Raw genomic sequence first — 17,733 nt, 5'->3', positions numbered from 1 at the left:
TGTGTAAGGGTTGAAACTTTGCCCGTGGGAAGCTGCCCGTGAGTGGCTAGAGTCAGACTGACCATGCTTCAGCGTCCTTTGATGTCTCTGCAGCTGCTGGGTGGACTTGGGGAAACAACCCTGATGCCTCATCTCCCAGAGCCCAGAAGCCTGGGGCAGCTGGCCAAGCCCGAGCGGAAGGGGCAAGAATGGATCATGACTTCAAACACAAAACCCTGAAAGGATGACATTCCCTGGTCAGGGTTCCCCTGTGTTTGTTCCTTAGGCTTTGAGGGTCTCTTGACTAGTTCCTCCAGCTTGTAACCAGGGTTCTGGCCCCAGGAATGCAATAGGCTCAGAGAACTCACACAGTTTAAATGGCTCACCCAAGGTCATGGCCATTTTAAGTGTTTATATTTGAAGCCAAGTTGGTCAAGATCAAAGCTGTGGCCAGAAGCACCCAAACCTGGGGCGCTTGGGCAGCTTTTCACCTCCTAGGGTTGGGGGTGCCAGTGGCACCAAGCAGATCTTCAGGGAAAGCCTTTCTGTTTGCACACCTGAGCACACTCAGACAGCTGGGCCCTTCCCAGCCTGCACCGCCAGGCTCAGAGACCTCCTCACTCCCAGCCAGGAGTAGAAAGTTCTCCTGTGTGTACATGACCTTAGGTCGGGGGCAGAGTGACTGACAACCTTAACTCAGGGGGCCTGTTACTTTCAGGGTTTTGTTTTAAACATAGGATCTTGCTACATGGCTTTGACTGTCCTGAACTCAAGATCCTCCTAGGAGCCGGGATGGAAGATGGGTGTAGGGTGTACCCCACCATGCCCAGTTGAGGGCAGCTCCCACGCCACACGTGCAGGTACCGAGTCACAGCAGAGCGTTGTGCAGAGCTGTAACTGCCTCAGGAGGCAGCTCCCTGCGACAGGGCAGAGGGTTTCCCATCAGAGAACAGACACACCCTAGCGAGGGTTGACTCTGGAATCCCCCACGAGCACAGACGGAAGCCTAAGGGTTAGGGCCTCAGCCTCATCACCTGTGCCTCATGCCTGAGTTTGATCAGGACGGGGGTTGGGATGGGGGAGGGGTGGGGGGAGAGTAGGTGACACAAATGTCTTGGATTTCTCTTGCGCCTCACCCTACACTTGCCTTGCTTAGGAGCGGGAGACACCAGATCAGATCCCCAGAGCTCCTGGTAATAGTCCAATTCAGAGCACTATGCTCTGTATGTAATACAAATACACTCAGTAGTTTCATATTAACACAGACAGAGCCCGTGAGACTCACGGTCTCCTCCTCCCAGCTCAGTCCACCCTCCTGGCTCTTGCAATCACCCCCGGCTGAGCCAGGATGGTTACTTTACCTAACTCTGGCGGCTGGTCACTTGTGCAGTTGCTCATCCAGGGCCCTCCCCCTACTTTTTTTTTCTGTATTTGTCCTGTTGGGTATCAAACTCAGGCCTCGTGGGTGCTGGGAGGGCACGCACTCTACCACTGAAGTTCGCAGCCAGAGTCTGCTGTCTTAACTATAATGCGATAGATAGCATGTCCCACATTCCCATGTGTGGACACACACACACACGTACACACACACACACACCCGCCCTTATGAGTTCTGCCAGCTGTCTTATCAGGACCCTCCCCCAGCACACAGGCCACATCTGAACCTCTGTTCGTGGCTGGTCCTTCAGTGTGCAGAAGGCGGGTCCCGTGTAGATAGGGCTCCTTTAAAGGCCCCCCACCTCAGTTGGCTCTTGCCTTCTGCCTTCTGAACTGCCGGCTGCTACCCGCACCAGCTGTACCAGACACCATGGAGAGGGCCCTTGTCCTTCTGCTTGTGACCCTTGTTGCAGTGGCCTATGCAGCTCCTGGGCCCCGGGGACTTTTTCTTAACCTGGTAAGGTGTCTCTGGGGGCCGTCAGAGTCTTGCCATGAGGATTTTGGAAGCTCGGCTCCTGACCTCAGGTGCCACCCAGCCTGGGTGTCCCTCCCTGAGTCCTTGGCTGTATTATGAGGCCATCCCAGGAGAGATGGAGGGACAGCTCTGAACTCCACCTGGCTGGGACAGTGCTCTCTACGAGGCCAGAACCCTAAGTCAGAAACTCTGTCTGGCAAGGTCCTGTGGCTTAGAAGTTGGCAGCTTTCTAAGCTGGCATTAAAGGCTAGTGCCTCCATGCCCAATGCATGTGGAGTGTAGAGACGACTTCCACATTCACTGCCTCCACAAACAGTGGGGGAAGCCAGGAATGGTGATGCTTGCCTGTAAGGCCACCGCTGGGGAGGCTGAGGTCAGCCTGGGCTACATAATTCCAGGGCTGCCTGGACTGTGAGATCCTGTCTCATAGAATGAAAGGAAGGAAATGTGGGAGGCCCTGCTTTGGGGGCCCCTGTGCAAGGCACCAAGGTGTCAATGGCTGGTCAGGGCCACCAGGAAGTAGCCAGTAATAGTAGGACCTACACACCTGCCCCGCCCCCAGAGACAGGGCTGATGGTAGCTGTGATGGGTACAGGGAGGGTTCGGGCTGACAGGCTGTCTCTACAGGATGACGGCGAGATCTGCATTAACAGCATGCAGTGCAGCAGCAAATGCTGCCAGCATGACACCATCCTGGGCATCGCCCGCTGCACCCACAAGGCCATCGAGAACAGCGAGTGCTCCCCACAGGTACATGCCCTGCAGGCTTGGGGGACGGTGAGGGCTCCACCCGGACAGGGAGTGCTGAAGGAGCAAGGAGGGAGGTTTCCAGGGTGAAGGGTTTAGCCTCCACCCCGACCATCACAACTGGCCCCTGGGTTGGTGAGACGTGTGTGTGTGTGTGTGTGTGTGTGTGTGTGTGTGTGTGTGTGTGTGTGTTCCCATTCCACAGGTGGGTAAAGAGAGGCTCCTCTGAGCTTTCAAGTTAGTAAGAGTGTTGGTGGAGGCCTAATCCCAGGCCCCCTGGTGAGGCAGTCAGGAGCACACTGTGAAGTGCCAGGAATCCAGTTCACAGCCAGGCAGGGAACAAAAGATAGCAAAGGTGTCCCCACCGGCTGTGACTCTGTTGAACCTCCCTCTCTCTGCAGAGCGTCTATGGGGTTTACTACAGGTGTCCCTGTGAGCGGGGCCTGAGCTGCGAGGGGGACAAGTCCATCCTTGGCGCCATCACCAACACCAACTATGGCATCTGCCTTGATGTCGGGCGCTCCAAGCAGTGAGCTTATGCAATAAGCTGGGCCTAGGCACCGCTCTCTCCCCTCCTCTTTCCGCTGTCCCGTCTGAGCCAGCTGTTGGCAATTAAAGCACACCTGCAACCTTGCCCGCCTCTGCCTGTCCTTGCGGGGCCAGCAGAAATCTCATGAAACCTTTGTCTGCCAGGGCCAGGCTCCCACAGGGCAGAAGTGTGTGTGGAGGCTGGGGTCAGGGACAGCCTGGTGAATAGGCAGAGCTAGACCCGGTCCTACAGAGCAGGCCCGCTCGGGCCTCCCTCCTCTCCTGAGCCCCTGGCAGGCAGGCAGGCAGGCAGAGAGGTGCGAGACAAGACAGCATGGATGTTGACGTCACGGGGGCTGTGCCTCGGATCAAGACAGTCCCCTCTTCTAGCTCTCCCTCTTTTCAGTTGTGACAGCTAGCTGACACCTCTTCTGTGCTAATGAGCCAGACCACTGACAACTGCAGTGGTTCCTCTCTGGACCCCCCCCCCCCCGCCCCGTGACCCTGGGAGGAAGAACTTACAGTCCCTATAAGGATGCTGGGTTCAGAGAGCTGGAGGAGAGTGCCCAGCACCACACAAGCCCACCCTACCTTTCTTCGTAGGGTGCCCTGTCCTTCCTCAACATTCACAGTAAGAAGGAGTAGAAAGCATAAGGAATTAAATTTTTCCTTAATATAGAATTATGTTCTTTCAGGAGCCATCAAATATCAGTAGGACCAGTGAGATGGACCAGTGGGTAAAGATACTTGCAACCAAGCCAGCTTGAGTTTGTTCCTGGGGATGCAGATGGTAGAAGAAAAAAAAAAAAACAGGCTGTCCTCTGGGTTTCACTCATGTGACACCGTGCATGAGACCACACACACACACCACTACACATGAATAAATGGATAAATAAATGTAATTTTAAAACCCCATGAGTTAATTAAGACACAGCAAGGCCCAAGGAGAAGCTTCTGACCCCTGAGTTGGGAGACTACAGGGTGGAGGGGGGATTCACAAACAGGGAGTCAGGTATCAAAATCTAGGCACTCCCCCAGTCCCACAGTTTGCAGTTCTGGGTTAGCGAAGCCTCTAGAACCCGTGACTTCTGCCTTCAGACCACGTTCAGCTGCAAAGCCCCATGACATTTTGGCTTCACAAAATGGTGTGTCTTCAGTCTCGCCAGCCCCGCAGTCGGGAGACAGGAAGTGCTGGCACAAGTCCAGTGCATAAGCAGCTACTCCTAGCACCATACCCTTTCACCATAAAGCAGAGGAGTAGGGGGATGGGGAGAGACGGCTCTCCTTGCTGCCTTCCCTTCCTTGTCTTTGCTAAGACCTTTAGGCCAGCAATTCTCAACCTGTGGGTTGTGGCACCTTTGGGGGTCGAATGACCTTTACACAGGGTTGCACAGCAAATGTTCTGCATATCAGATATTTATATTATAATTCATAACAGCAAAATCACAGTTATGAACAGCAATGAAAATAATCTTATGGTGGGGGGGGTCACCACATCCTGAGGAACTGTGTTAAAGGGTTGCAGCACTGGGAAGGCTGAGAGCCACTGTTCTACGCCGACTCTTCATAGCACAATGACCACAACTGGGTCAGACCAGCTCTAGCTGCAAGGGAGACTGGACAGCCATGGTTGACCAAACTCTAGCTGCAAGGGAGTCTGGATGACCATGATTGACAATTTGTGATTCCCCTCCCAGAGCTGGGTTTGCTGCTGCTCAAGTAACACTGGAGTTCCACTATCAAGAAAGGGAAAGGAGACCCCCAACACAAAGAGTTTTCAGTGCCTCTTCTGTGGAGACAGGTAGAGTGCAGAGGCAAGTGCCACCCGAGCCTTGGAAGAGAGCCGCAGTCATGCTTTGCTGGGTATCTAGACTGACCGCAGCGCCCACGGTGTTTGAGGATCTTTAGGATATGAGCAAAGTACCTTTGGTGTTGGGCTCCACGGAAGGAGAGGGGTGATAGACACTGTGACTTTTTTTTTTTTGTATTTTTTTTTTCGAGACAGGGTTTCTCTGTGGTTTTGGAGCCTGTCCTGGAACTAGCTCTTGTAGACCAGGCTGGTCTCGAACTCACAGAGATCCGCCTGCCTCTGCCTCCCAAGTGCTGGGATTAAAGGCGTGCGCCACCACCGCCCGGCGACACTGTGGCTTTTAAGTAAGTAATCCTTTCTCCTACCAAGCCTGGAAGTCAGCAGTCACCTGCTCTGAAATCCACACAAACATGTCCCGGGCTGGCAAGACGGCTCAGTAGGTGCTTGCTGCAAAGCCCAATGTCCTGAGTTCGATCCCCAGGACCCACATTTGGAAGGAGAGGACTCTCTCAAGTTGCCCTCTGACCTCCACACATATGTATGTCCCTCTCCCACCATATTATACATAAGTGCTTAGCATGGAACGACATGCTTGTAATCCCAGCACTCGGAGGCAGAGGCAGGAGGGTTTCTGTGAGTTCAAGGCCAGCCTGATCTACAAGAGCTAGTTCCAGGACAGCCAGAGCTACATAGCAAAACCCTGTCTCGAAAAACAAACAAGAAAAGCAAAGCATTGTTCCCAGGATGGAGAGATGACTCAGTGGTTAAATGTGATGGCTGCTCTTCAAGAGGCCCCGGGTTCAGGTCCCAGCTCTAGGGAATCCTAACATAATCCCATTGGTCATCTGCTGTGTGCCAGGCTCTGTGAATACGGTGGAAAGATAGGTCATAGTGCCATGGTGTACCACTCCCCGAAGCTGGCATCCCGACAACCACACAGTGGAGTTTTTTTTTTAAGATTTATTTATTATGTATACAACATTCCTTCCATGTATGCTTGCCAGAAGAGGGCACCAGATCTCACCATAGATGGCTATGAGGAGCCACCATGTGGTTGCTGGGAATTGAACTCAGGACCTCTGGAAGAGCAGTCAGTGCTCTTAACCTCTGAGCCATCTCTCCAGCCCCACAGTGGAGTTTTCTACAGCCAAGGTGGGCCCTCTCCCACTCCCTGGCCTCCTCCCCCATCCCTTCTCCTTGCCTCCTCCTCCTCCCCTCTCCTTGTCCCCTCCTTGCCTCTTCTTCTCTCCTCTGCCCTCCTCTCCCCCTTGCCTCTTCCCGTCCTTGCTTTCTTCCAGGCTGGCTCTACTCTTGCCCCCCCTCATTCTTTGCTTCTTCCCCTCCCTTGTTTCTCCAGAAATTAACCCAGGGTCTTGCCCACGATTGACAAATGCCCTTTCTTCCTATTTTTTTTTTTCTGATTGCTGCCCTTGAACTTGTAATCCTCCTGACAAGCCTGTACTACCAGGACTGCTCAGAAATAACTCCCAGAAATTGAAACGCAACTGTTGAAACCAAGCCGATGCACTTCCAGATGTGTTGATTTCAGCTCCTACAAATGCGAATGGCCCACGTGGCTCTGGACAACGGCCTTGGCAGGGATGCAGCTGGGAGAGGTGACAGACAGGAAGACCTGGGTGAGGGGAGCCTGTCACTGACACAAAGCTGAGCAGAGGACGGGGCCTGTTGTTGTGTTGTTGTTGAGACAAGGTTCTACGATGTAGCCCAGGTTAACCTTGAAGCAAGCCTTGATGGTGTCGGGGTGACTCTATAGGCCGTCCTGGTGGAGCGGGCACTGTGTGAATTCCTGGTCTGCACTCTGTACTACATGTAACATTGACCGGATGTGGACAGTGGATGTCATGGATTCTTGTACCTATTGAAGGGTGTTTTCAATGAATGCATTTTATTATTTGTATGTGTAGTCAAAAGACAACTTTGTGGAATCAGTTGTCTCCATCCTCTGTGGGGTCTGAGGATCGAACCCAGGTCATCAGGCTTGTGTGACGAGCACTTTTAGCTGCTGAGCCATCTGGCTGGCCCTCTGGCAGGTGTAAGCCCTGCGAGGACAGCGGAGTGAGGGTCACACTGGCTACGCCTCTTCCTGCCTTCCCACTGCCTCTCTGCCCCATCTCCTCACGCCTTGTCCTTCCTGTCCACTCTTCCAGAACATCTAAAGAAAGCCTGTCAACTCCCATGATTCCATTCCCCTACCTCAGAACTGCCTTGGGCCTCTAGCACCCTACTCAGAGCGCCCTGCTTTGATCCCCCTCCTGCCTCAGGAGGAAGACTCTGCACTCCAGCTAAGCAGGACCCCAGCCATGGAGGACCCCAGCTGTTGGGACCACTTGGAGTCCTGGCCTCCAACTGCTCTTCCCTGCTAGAGATCTTCACTTTCCTTCTGATTTGAGTTACTGAAAGCTGTGTCAAAGTTGTTTACCAGCTCTGCTTCACGAGCACGTGTTGCCTTGCCTTGAGGATCAGAGGATAAGGTTTTCACCTGTGGGCCCACCTGACTGTTGGGTATATAAGCCTCCATGGTGCTATTGAATAAGGGGCTTCTTACCAGTGACTAGAGGTCCGTGTCTCTGTGTGTTTCAACCTCCAGCCCCTTGCCTGAAGCTCATGAACTATGTGGTAGCGCAGAGACGCTGTGCACTGCACCCACCCACCCATGGAGGGAGGACCCCAGCCATGGAGGGAGGATCAAAGCCATGGAGGACCCCACCCGTGGAGGGAGGACCCCAGCCATGGAGGGAGGATCAAAGCCATGGGGGACCATCCTGTTTTCCTGTGCTCACAGCAGCACCACCTCTCTGGAATTATCTTTATCTTTTCTCCCTTTTTGAATCTGTCTCCTTCAGATTCCAGCGGCAGGAGGGCAGGGTCTTCGGCTCTTCTGTTCACTCGCTTCCTCTTACTTCCCTGGCCCCTCTTCACAGTGCCTCCTCCTCTGGCTCTGCCTTGACTTCGCAGCCAACATTCCCTCTGCCTGAAACCCTGTTCCTCCAACTTCAGCTGTGGATTATACTTAACGGGAGCTCTGTGGCGAGGTCTGCTCTCTCACCCCAGTCCTGTCCTGGACACTTAAGAAAAGTATCTAGTATGTCCTCAATAAAGTATGTCGAGCGCTCTGAGCTCAGGTCAGCGGCTGAGCACCCCAGTCTCTGACAGCTATAGCCCAAACCCAGGATCAGAGCCTTTGTTTCTCCTAGACGTCCTGGGACCCAATGTTCCCTGTTGTGCCACTTCCTGCTTTCTCCTGCCAACCCCCCGGGGGCTGCCTGCCCTCCCAGACAGCTGCAGGAGGGTATCCCCCTCCAGCAGGGGAGATACGTTCAAAGTCAACTGTTGTTGCGTGGCACGGTGGTCCAGAAGTGGTTGGAAGGTGCAGCTAAAGGCTTGCCCCGCCCCACGTCATGACCATGTGACCACAGGCCGGGAGGAGAGGTCACAGGTCCTGGGCTATCCGAAGAGACAGGCCAGAGGAGCAAGTCATGGGCGCGTGTGGTCCCAGACTGTCCTCCCCGGCGAGCATCTGAACTTTCCAGGAGTTCAGCTGCTCTGGCTTGCAGTTCAGGCAATTGCTGTGAGGGGCGGGTCATGTGACTATCACCTCAGGACCTCTGAAAAAGCAACCAGTGCTCTTAACCTCTGAGCCATCCCTCCAGCCCCCACCCCATACATTTGAACAGACATGACTCCCTTCCACCTTCACCCTCTTTCCCCCCTCAAATAGTCCCCCACTCTGTCCCTCCCCATCACACACCCCAGTCTCATCTCTCAGCCCTGTCCCTTCCCATGAAGCTCTCCAGCCCTCCAGCCCTCCCAGCCCCCTCCCCACCAAGGTGTTAGGCAAACAAAGCCACAGAGAAGTTCTCCCTGCCTCAGTCTCCCCTTTTGACTTTCCCACAAAGGATAGAGACCAGAGCCAGAAAGTGACTTTAATGCTTGGAGCTGAGGGGCAGGATGGGGACTCCTGGGGAGAGGATGCAGCAGCAGTGACCGTGAGCGGCCTGTGTCCTCCTCTAGATCATATGGCACCGGCGGGGGCACATAGGGTCCTTGGAGTGGCAGCTCAAGCCCACTCGGCAGGGACACATGATGTTCAGGGCCCCCTTAGTCTGTGGGAAAGGGAAGATGTGAGGTAAGGGGATTATACTTCCTGGGGAGCCAGGCAAGTGTAAGCAGCGGTGTGACCTGAGGCTCCATGTCAGATGACTGAGCCCAGTCTGGGCTCCTTGGTCCCCTCCTCTGTCCAGGGGGTCAACAGCAGCTGGCCTGGTTTCTCTTTCAAGATTTATTTTATGTGCTTACATGCCTGCAGGTATGCACACGCCTGCATGCCTGTTAGACCGCCTGGAACTGGGGTTACAGATGCTGTGAGCCACCACGTGAGTGCTGCGACAGGAACCTTGTCCTCTGTCAGAAGTGCTCCACACTGATGAGACGCGTCTCCAGCCCCCACCTCTCCACCCCCAGCTCCCCCCAAACGGGGTTCCCCTGCCCACGATGGGCTTTCCTGATAACATAATCTACAGTCACCTAGGAAGAGGGGACCTCAATTCAGGAATTGCCTCCCCCAGATTGTCATTGATACGGCAGGGCCCAGCCCACTGTGGGCAGCACCATCCCTAGGCAGGTGGACCTGGTATAAAAAGCTAAGCTGAGCCTGGGAGTGAGACACTAATTAGCATTTCTTCATGGTCTCTACTTCAGCTCCTGCCTGCCATCCCTCAGTGATGGGCTGTGACCTGGAAGTAGAAGCTGTAACGAACCCTTTCCTCTCTGAGTTGCTTTTGGTTCTGGTGTTTGTGTATAACAGAAACGGAAAGCCGACCAGGGGAGTGACTTTTTCATCTATTATATTACTTTTTCATAATATTATAGTGGGCGAGACAATGTACCCAGTGCCCTCTAACAAAGAGATTCTCCAGGCCACAGTGGGGTCCGTGGCTGCTTCCTTTAGACACTGGTAGTGGGTCAGGCAGGAATATGGGGGCTGGGTCCATCTTCCCTATGAGAGTTTGGGCCCATGGCCAGTGAGTAGGAACAAGACATTCTGTGCCTTTGTGTCTTCCAGTTGACAGCAGCCTGCTTGAGTGAGCCCTATGAATGTCCCAGTCGCTTTGTGAGGTAGACACATTAGTCCCACTTAATGGGTAAGGAAACAAAAGGTCAGAGAGGGCCCAGGCTAGGGAAACCAGGATGTAAGTGAGAATCCCACCGGAAAGCTGAGGTCTCAGCTAGCCCTGCAGCTCTCCCAAGTGACCAGGTCATGGTTCAGAGAGATGGGCACTAAGAAAGGGCAGGTGTCTCCTCCATCCCCCTTACACCAGAAAAGTTAAGAAAAAGATTCTCACTCAGCAAACACTTGTTGAGCATCTACTATGCGTAGTCACCAGGCAGGCTGTGAGGTTTCCCTTGCAAGCTCTCCAGCTGAGTGAGGCAGCCTGGGCTACTGCAGGAGGAGTGGGTAGTGGGGGAAGGGTATCCCAGGAGGTGGGAGCACAGATGTGTTTTTGTCCCCCCCTTCCCCGCTCGCTGGTGTCTCACCTGGGGTAAGCACGCCATGCCCATACGAGACTTGGAGGTGCAGAAGGCCCCGCTTTTTTCCAGATCTATGAGGCAGCAGTCACTGAGGCAGTGGGTATGGTGGACGCACCTGTCTCCGTTGGCCTGCAGAGACAGCTTTGGTCACCAGCTCCTGTCTATGAAGGGACAGAGGAAATCCTGGCACTGCCTAAGAACTCAGGGGTCCAGGAAGAGAAGCCACCTCAGACACCTCCCCACAATGTGTACCCTCTTCCCCAAACAGAGTTTGATTGAGCAAAAGAATCAGGCTCTGGGGCTCAGCCAGTTCCTTCTTCATCCCAATTCCTGCCCTCTCACCTCCATGGCTTCTAAACAATGACAATGGGAAATAGTCCCAGACCACAGTCTGAACAGCTAGTGGAACTGGACTGGAGCAAGATGGCTCAGCCAACAAAGGGGCTTGCTGTGTGAGATGGGCAGCCTGGGATGACGGGCAGCCTGGGATGATGGGCAGCCTGGGATGACGGGCAGCCTGGGATGATGGGCAGCCTGGGATGGGCAAGGGAGTAAAGATGGAAGGAGAGAATGGACTTCCCTGAGTTATTTCTGGTCTTCATGTACATAGATGAAGGAATGAGGGAGGGAGAGAAGGAGGGATGGAAGGAAGGAAGGAAGGAAGGAAGGAAGGAAGGAAGGAACTTTCAGAATTAAAAATCAAGGGGAGAAAGAGGAGGGAGAAAGACTGCATCTAGAGGAGCCCTGGGCCCTGGAGGAGGGCGGAAGAGGACCCAGAACCAGCAGTATGGAGGGGTTAGTATGTGGTAGACCCAGTGGTGTGAAAGCCAATGGGGCCTGGGCCAGGGGTACTGCTCTCTCGGTCCAGGAAGGTGACTGGAACTTGAACAGCCTTGTGAAGTGCACCTGGGGTCCCCTCACACCTCCAGTCAGGGCCTGGATTCCCACTGAGGGAGGCTGCAAGCTGTCTGCAGTCCTCGGTCCCCACCCTTTGATCACAGAAGTCGGGGACACTGCTCACCTTTTTATGATCCGAGGTTTCACTGAGGCTGTGTGGCAGGACCCCGGCGAGCAGTGCCAGCGTGGTGGCTAAGGCCTGGGTGAAGGCCATGGCCTGGGTGACTGGAGGTTCCTGAGCAGTACTGGGAAAAAGATCTCTGTAGGGGTGGTAGCCAGCCGGCGTGGGCCCGATGGTCACAGCCTGTCCTGCTCAGAGGAGGTGGGTAAGGACCACTGGCTCTGCAGGGGATGGAGGAAAGGCTTTGAACCAGCAGGGCAGGGCTGTGGGTGGGACCTTGGGCCTCATATGCTTCTAAACACAGATTTCAAACTGTGAGTGAAAGCTCATTTAAAATGTGACCCTGTGGGGTGTGACTAAGAGGTTACGAGCACTGGCTGCTCTTGCGGAAGACCTGGTTTGGTTCTGAGCACCCACAAAGTGACTCACAACCATCTGTAACTCCAGTTCTGGGTAACATAACCTTCTCTGACTCCTGATGGCACCAGGCACATACATGGTGCACAGAATACATGTAAGCGAAGCACTCATACACATAAAATAGATCCTTTTTTTTTATTTTGGTTTTTGGGGGGGTTGTTTTTGATTTTCTTGAGACAGGTTTCTCTGTGTAGCCTTGGCTGTCCTGGAACTTGTTCTGTAGACCAGGCTAGCCTCGAACTCACAGAGATCCACCTGCCTTTCCCTGCACTCAGATGGTGGAGACTGAAAGACCCTCGACGAGGACCTTTTGTCGGGAGGAGATCTCCCCAACGCCAAGGAACAGGCCGAGACCACACGGATGCAAATTGCAAGAGGTTTATTGAGTAGACACAGGTACCTGTGGGCGGCAAGATCTCTCGGAAGACTTGCGCGCCTGCCAACTGGAGGGCGGGCTTTTTATAGGGAAGAGCAAAAAGCAAGTTTACAGAAGCAAAAGCGTGGTTATCGGAATGAGGCGGGGGGCATGAATGGTTTCCTCTCTCAGCATGGATGTCTGGCAACAGTCATCCTGTTCCTATCTTATAGATATCCTGTTTTGCAGTCAACCTGCTTTGTTGATGTCCTATCTTATTGATATCCTGCCTTGCAGTCTTCCTATCTCATAAACATCCTGCTCTCTCAAGCACATGGGATGTTCTTACAAAAGCAAACAGGACGTTCCCCCGGGAGCATGCTAGCTGCGGGTTTTGAGGAGGGGGTCTGTAGGGTCTTTCAGAGACAGGGAGAGCAGAACGTTCCAGGACATCCTTGGCTACCTAGTAAGTTTGAAGTCAGCCTGAGCTACACGTTTCTAAAAAACAAACCCCAGGGAATGGGGATGACCCGCCTCACACCCACAAAGCCTGGGTCTGATCCCTAGTACCACATAAACTGAGGGGGTGGCACAAGCCTGTAGTCCCAGCATTCCAGAGCCTGAAGCTCAAAGCCAGTCAGTCTGAGGCTAGCCTGGGCTACGAGGTGTTGGGACCATTTGGAGTCCTGGCCTCCAGCTGCTCTTCCCTGCTAGAGATCTTTACTTTCCTTCTGATCTGAGTTACTGAAAGCTGTGTCAAAGTTGTTTACCAGCTCTGCTTCACGAGCACGTGTTGCCTTGGCCTTGAGGATCAGAGGATAAAGTTTTCACCTGTGGGCCCACCTGACTGTTGGGTATATAAGCCTCCATGGTGCTTTTGAATAAAGGGCTTACCAGTGACTTAGAGGTCCGTGTCTCTGTCTGTCTGAGTGTTTCAACCTTCAGCCCCCTGCCCGAAGCTGGCGAACTGTATGGTAGCGTATAGAGTGCAGATGGGCGTTGTGTGCTACAACAAGGGACCCTATCTCAAGAGTATTGAGTTTGAAGGCAGAGGCAGAGCTGCCAAACTCACTGAAGATGAGGACCAGAACTCTAGGAAGGAAAGGAGACAATAGCAAGCTCCTGCCTGGAATGCCTAGGGCAGCCCAGGGTGCCTGCCGGGGGAGGGGGGTGATACTTGGCTTGGCTTTAATGGGTACCTGGGGCTTGGCAGACAGAAGCAGGGCTTCCAGGCAGGGACAAATGGGACAAAGGTGAGAAATGACAGTGTCCAAAGCTGGTGAGAAAGGCCATCTGTGTTGAGGGGGGTCAGCTCTAGGTGGGGTGCAGAGAACTCAGGGGGGTATTTGGGGAAGCTGGCTGAGGTGGCTCCTCTGGGGAAAGTTATTGATTGTGGGGCTAGAATTGGGGCAAGAGACTCTACCCTGTGACCCAGATACAGGGCAAGGCTGGTTGTCCTGTCTGTGAGGACACCAGGCATCTGGAGACAGGCCCAGCAGCCTATGCTCTACAATTCGTGAACCAGGCAAGGGGCTGGCGATTGAAACACACAGAGATACAGGTCATCCTTGATGCCAGAATGCCCCCTTATTGTGTCCAGGGGCAGCGTCTACAGGGATCCTTAACTGATAGCCACGCCCCCAGCCAGATGCACCAGAAACCACTCCCCTGCCATAAGGAACTCTTGAGAGAGTCTGTGCTCAGAGCAGCTGCAAGCTGTTTACCAGAAATTCAGGATCTGGGGGGTTCACAGCTTTCAACAGGAGCCAACTTCCAGCCATCCCCTCCCCTCCCATACTCATCCTCGTGACAGGACTGGACTGGGACATACAGTGCTCGGTATCGGCATAAATGAAGGCAGACAAATGACAAGAATATTTTTAGCTTTAATTAGGGAAAGACTCACAGAACCCGTAGTTCCAGAGGAGACCAGGAAAGCAGAAGTGGGGGGGGGGAGCACACCAGCAGTATTTATTAGTAAAAAATATCCTCAGGCGACCCCGCCCTACAAGCAAGGTGGTTGGCTCTCCCATCTCCTCCAGGACCTGCTGGCCCACATCAGCTCTCAGAGGAAGCAACCTGGAAGGAGCTACAGGAGCCTACACAGTGCTCTCCGGACCTGGCTGGGCCTTAGCCCCGGTATGTCACCCTGGAAGACGGAGGCAGACAGTCCTACCTAGGAACAAGGGGTGTTGCCCCATTGCCTGACACACCAGACACACACACGCACACACACGACCCTCCTGCCTCCACCTCATGAGTGCTGGTCACCACACATGTGCTTACCACACCCAGTTTGGGGCCTGACACCATGCCTGGTTCAGGCAGTGCTGAGGATTAGACCAGGGCTTGTGTCCTCCAGGGCATCATTCTACCAGCTGAGCTACCTGCCGCCGAATCTAACATTTTACATGTAAAATCCCAAAGAAACAGTTCTGTGTCTGCAGACGTGTGAAGCCAGGATGACAGACACACACACGTGTGCACACACACACACACGTTTCTGATGTCCTGAGAGGTCTCTCCTTCATGCAAGGCTCCTTGGAGCCCTCTGTGTCTTTCAGGGGAAGGGATTTTTTTACTCCTCACCATACAGCCCTGGCTGGCCTGGAATTTGCAATGTAGACCAGACTGGCCTCAAACTCCCTGAGATCCGCTGGCTTCTGTTGTCTGAACCCTGGGGGAAGACACATTGGCACAGTGCGAGCTTGGGGATTGGAAAGGACCATTTGGAGTGGGAGGCCTTCTCTTCTGCCATTTAGGTTTTGGGGACTGAACTCAGATTGCCAATCTCGACTGCAAGCATTTTTGCACACCGAGCCTTCCCCAAGTCCCCCCCCCCCACTTTTTTAGGCAGGGTCTCATATATCATATAATTCTTATATGATTGACTCTACCTTAATGAGCTGGCTCTGAACTTCCGATCCTCCTCCCTTTGCCTTCCAAGTGCTAAGATTACAGGCAAGTGTCTCCACGTCCAGCTCACCACAAGAGACACTGAGATTTTGCTTTAGTTTGTTCTGAGACCGGATACCACTTTGTAGCCCAGTCTGGCCTGGAACTCACTGTGTAGCTCAGGCTGGCCTCAAATTCATGGCAATCCTCCTGTCTCAGCTTCCTAAGTGTTGCAAATACAGGGATGACATCACATCTAGCTCTGAGGAATTTTTTTTTTATCTTAATCTCTGGTCTTTTTACAAAAACTGCCGGTCATGATCCTTCAGCTTGTTCCCACTGCCCCCTACTGGGGCAGCCATAGCTCTACCACTGTCGAGTCCCCTGGCTGTCCTGGAACTCGCTCTGTAGACCAGGCTGGCCTCAGAGAGCCTGCCTCTGCCTCCCCGGTGCTGGGATTAAAGGCCTGTGCCACCGCTGCTTGGTTGTCTTTAGAATCTTTAAAGAGCAAATGTGGACTGTAGCCCAGTTGTTAACACCTGAAGTCAGATCCCCAGAATTCATGTAAATTGTCGGGGTGTGTGTGTGTGTGTGTGTGTATGTGTGTTGTTTCTCCTGTAAATCTAACCCCTGGGGCAGATGCAGGATCCCTCAGTACACTTGCTAGCAAAACTAGCCTGTCTACGTGCTCTGGGTTTGACTGAGAGACCCTGCCTTAGTGAGCGAGTGTGGCGGCCAACCCGGCATACCTGGGGTGGGGGGGACCTCAAATGAAGACTTGCTCCTTCAAATTGGCCCGGGACCATGTCTGTGGAGCATTTTCTTGATTGCTGATTGGCCTAGAAGGTGCCAGTCCCAAGGTGGGACCGAGCTGTATAAAAAGCTGACCACAAGCCAAATAACAAGCTAGAAGAAAAGTCCCATGGTTTGTGCTCCGGTTCCTGCCTTGATTTCCCTAAATGAAGGACTGTGGTCTGAAAGTGGAAGCCAATTAGACCCCTTCCTCCCCTAGTTGGTTTTGGTCATGGAATTCTTAAAGAAGTGACTCCTTGCCCACTAAGATGGCCTTTAGGGCCCAGAACAGCAGTGGATGGCTCTCCCCTCCCTAAGTCTGTTCAGTCAGTGAAAGTGAGATCCACAGTGTCCAGCTACTGTGGGGGGGGGGCATCACCGGAACTGCGGGGGGCAGCCCTCTGAGCAGGAGAGGTCCGGCTCCATTCTGAGATCAGGTGTTCCTGCTAGGGAGAGTACACTGCCATCAGGTCTGTTGACCATTCCCTTAGAGAAGGAGCGGGGTCGGTCACTGGACCCTTCCCTGAGATTCCAGCCACCTTCTTGTGCACCTCTCGGCCATTTGTATGCAATTCTGTCCTATTTCACGTGGCCTGGGGTGGGGGGAGGTTAGAGCATATTGGTTGGGGCAGAACTGAGTGGGGTTACTTCTGTGGCTCTGAAGAAGCCACTCGCCATGCTGGGTGAAAACCTTGCAGTGGCACTGCTTTGGGGTCCCCTCATCATCCTCTTAGCACCCCAGCACCTGCAGAGTGTCCATGTGACTTTCCGAGCCTCCCATGGCCTTTCTCTCCCATCTTGACGTTACTATTCCATTTGTGTGTGAGAGAGAGAAATGTGTGTTCATGCCTGTGGAAGCCAGGGGACAGCCTCGGGGAGTCCTCAAGGGCTGTGCACTTTTTAAAAAGTTGAAAGAAAATGTTTTGCGATCGGGTCTCTTCCTTGTTTGTTTGGAACTTACATGCAAGCCTGGCTGGCTAGTGAGCCCCAAGACCCCCCTCCCCCGCTGTCTGTGTCTCCCCAGTTCTTTGATTACAAGCTCTTCCATGATGGGGTTTTGTTTTCTCTGTATGTTTCCATTGAGATTTTGTTGGTTGTGGACCAGCACACAGACATTTCAATTCTTAACACATGTACGAAACCTCTGGAGTCATGTGTTCCTTTTTGAACAGTTACTCAGAGACGTTCCAGACGTTCCATCCTTAAGACCTCAAACTGTCAAACGCTCAGACTCTTCATTTCTGCTGACTCATGGTTTTATGCCGCACACGGTACATGCTGAAATCCTCAAGATGGAAACTCACTCTGAAATAATTAAGATACATTTTTTTTCCTTTAAAAAAAATTACGGGGCTGGAGAGATGGCTCAGCGGTTAAGAGCACTGACTGCTCTTCCAGAGGACCCGGGTTCGATTCCCAGCACCCACATGGCAGCTCACAACTGTCTGAAAATGCAGTTCCATGAGATCTGACACCTTCACACCAACGAACATAATAAAGTTAAATAAAAAGTTTTTAAAAAAAAAATAAAATAAAAAAAATAAAAAAAATTACATTTAGGGCTGGAGAGATGGCTCAGGGGTTAAGAGCACTGCCAGAGGTCCTGAGTTCAATTCCCAGCAACCACACGGTGGCTCACAACCATCTGTAATGAGATCTGGTGCCCTCTTCTGGCCTGCAGGAATGCATGCAGGTAGAACACGGTATACACAATAAATAAATAAATC

At 53.1% G+C, this 17,733-nt stretch overlaps 2 protein-coding genes across 2 annotated transcripts; one reads left to right on the top strand and one right to left on the bottom strand.

Moving 5' to 3' along the window:
* Positions 1-1,717: 1,717 nt before the first annotated feature.
* Positions 1,718-3,271, top strand: Clps (colipase). The gene is made up of 3 exons (XM_075978782.1): positions 1,718-1,873; positions 2,519-2,641; positions 3,040-3,271. The coding sequence occupies exons 1-3, from the start codon at positions 1,787-1,789 to the stop codon at positions 3,169-3,171; spliced, it is 342 nt and encodes a 113-aa protein (XP_075834897.1). The 5' UTR covers positions 1,718-1,786; the 3' UTR covers positions 3,172-3,271.
* A 5,733-nt stretch (positions 3,272-9,004) lies between these two features.
* Positions 9,005-11,637, bottom strand: Clpsl2 (colipase like 2). The gene is made up of 3 exons (XM_075978781.1): positions 11,548-11,637; positions 10,533-10,655; positions 9,005-9,100 (listed from the first exon to the last, which is right to left on the bottom strand). The coding sequence occupies exons 1-3, from the start codon at positions 11,635-11,637 to the stop codon at positions 9,005-9,007; spliced, it is 309 nt and encodes a 102-aa protein (XP_075834896.1).
* Between the last annotated feature and the right edge of the window lie 6,096 nt (positions 11,638-17,733).

This window comes from Microtus pennsylvanicus, chromosome 7 (assembly GCF_037038515.1).
Source record: "Microtus pennsylvanicus isolate mMicPen1 chromosome 7, mMicPen1.hap1, whole genome shotgun sequence".
In the NCBI taxonomy this organism is placed as follows: Eukaryota; Metazoa; Chordata; class Mammalia; order Rodentia; family Cricetidae; genus Microtus; species Microtus pennsylvanicus.
Note: the sequence above shows the minus strand (reverse complement) of the source record. Positions and strands in the feature narration are given on the sequence as shown.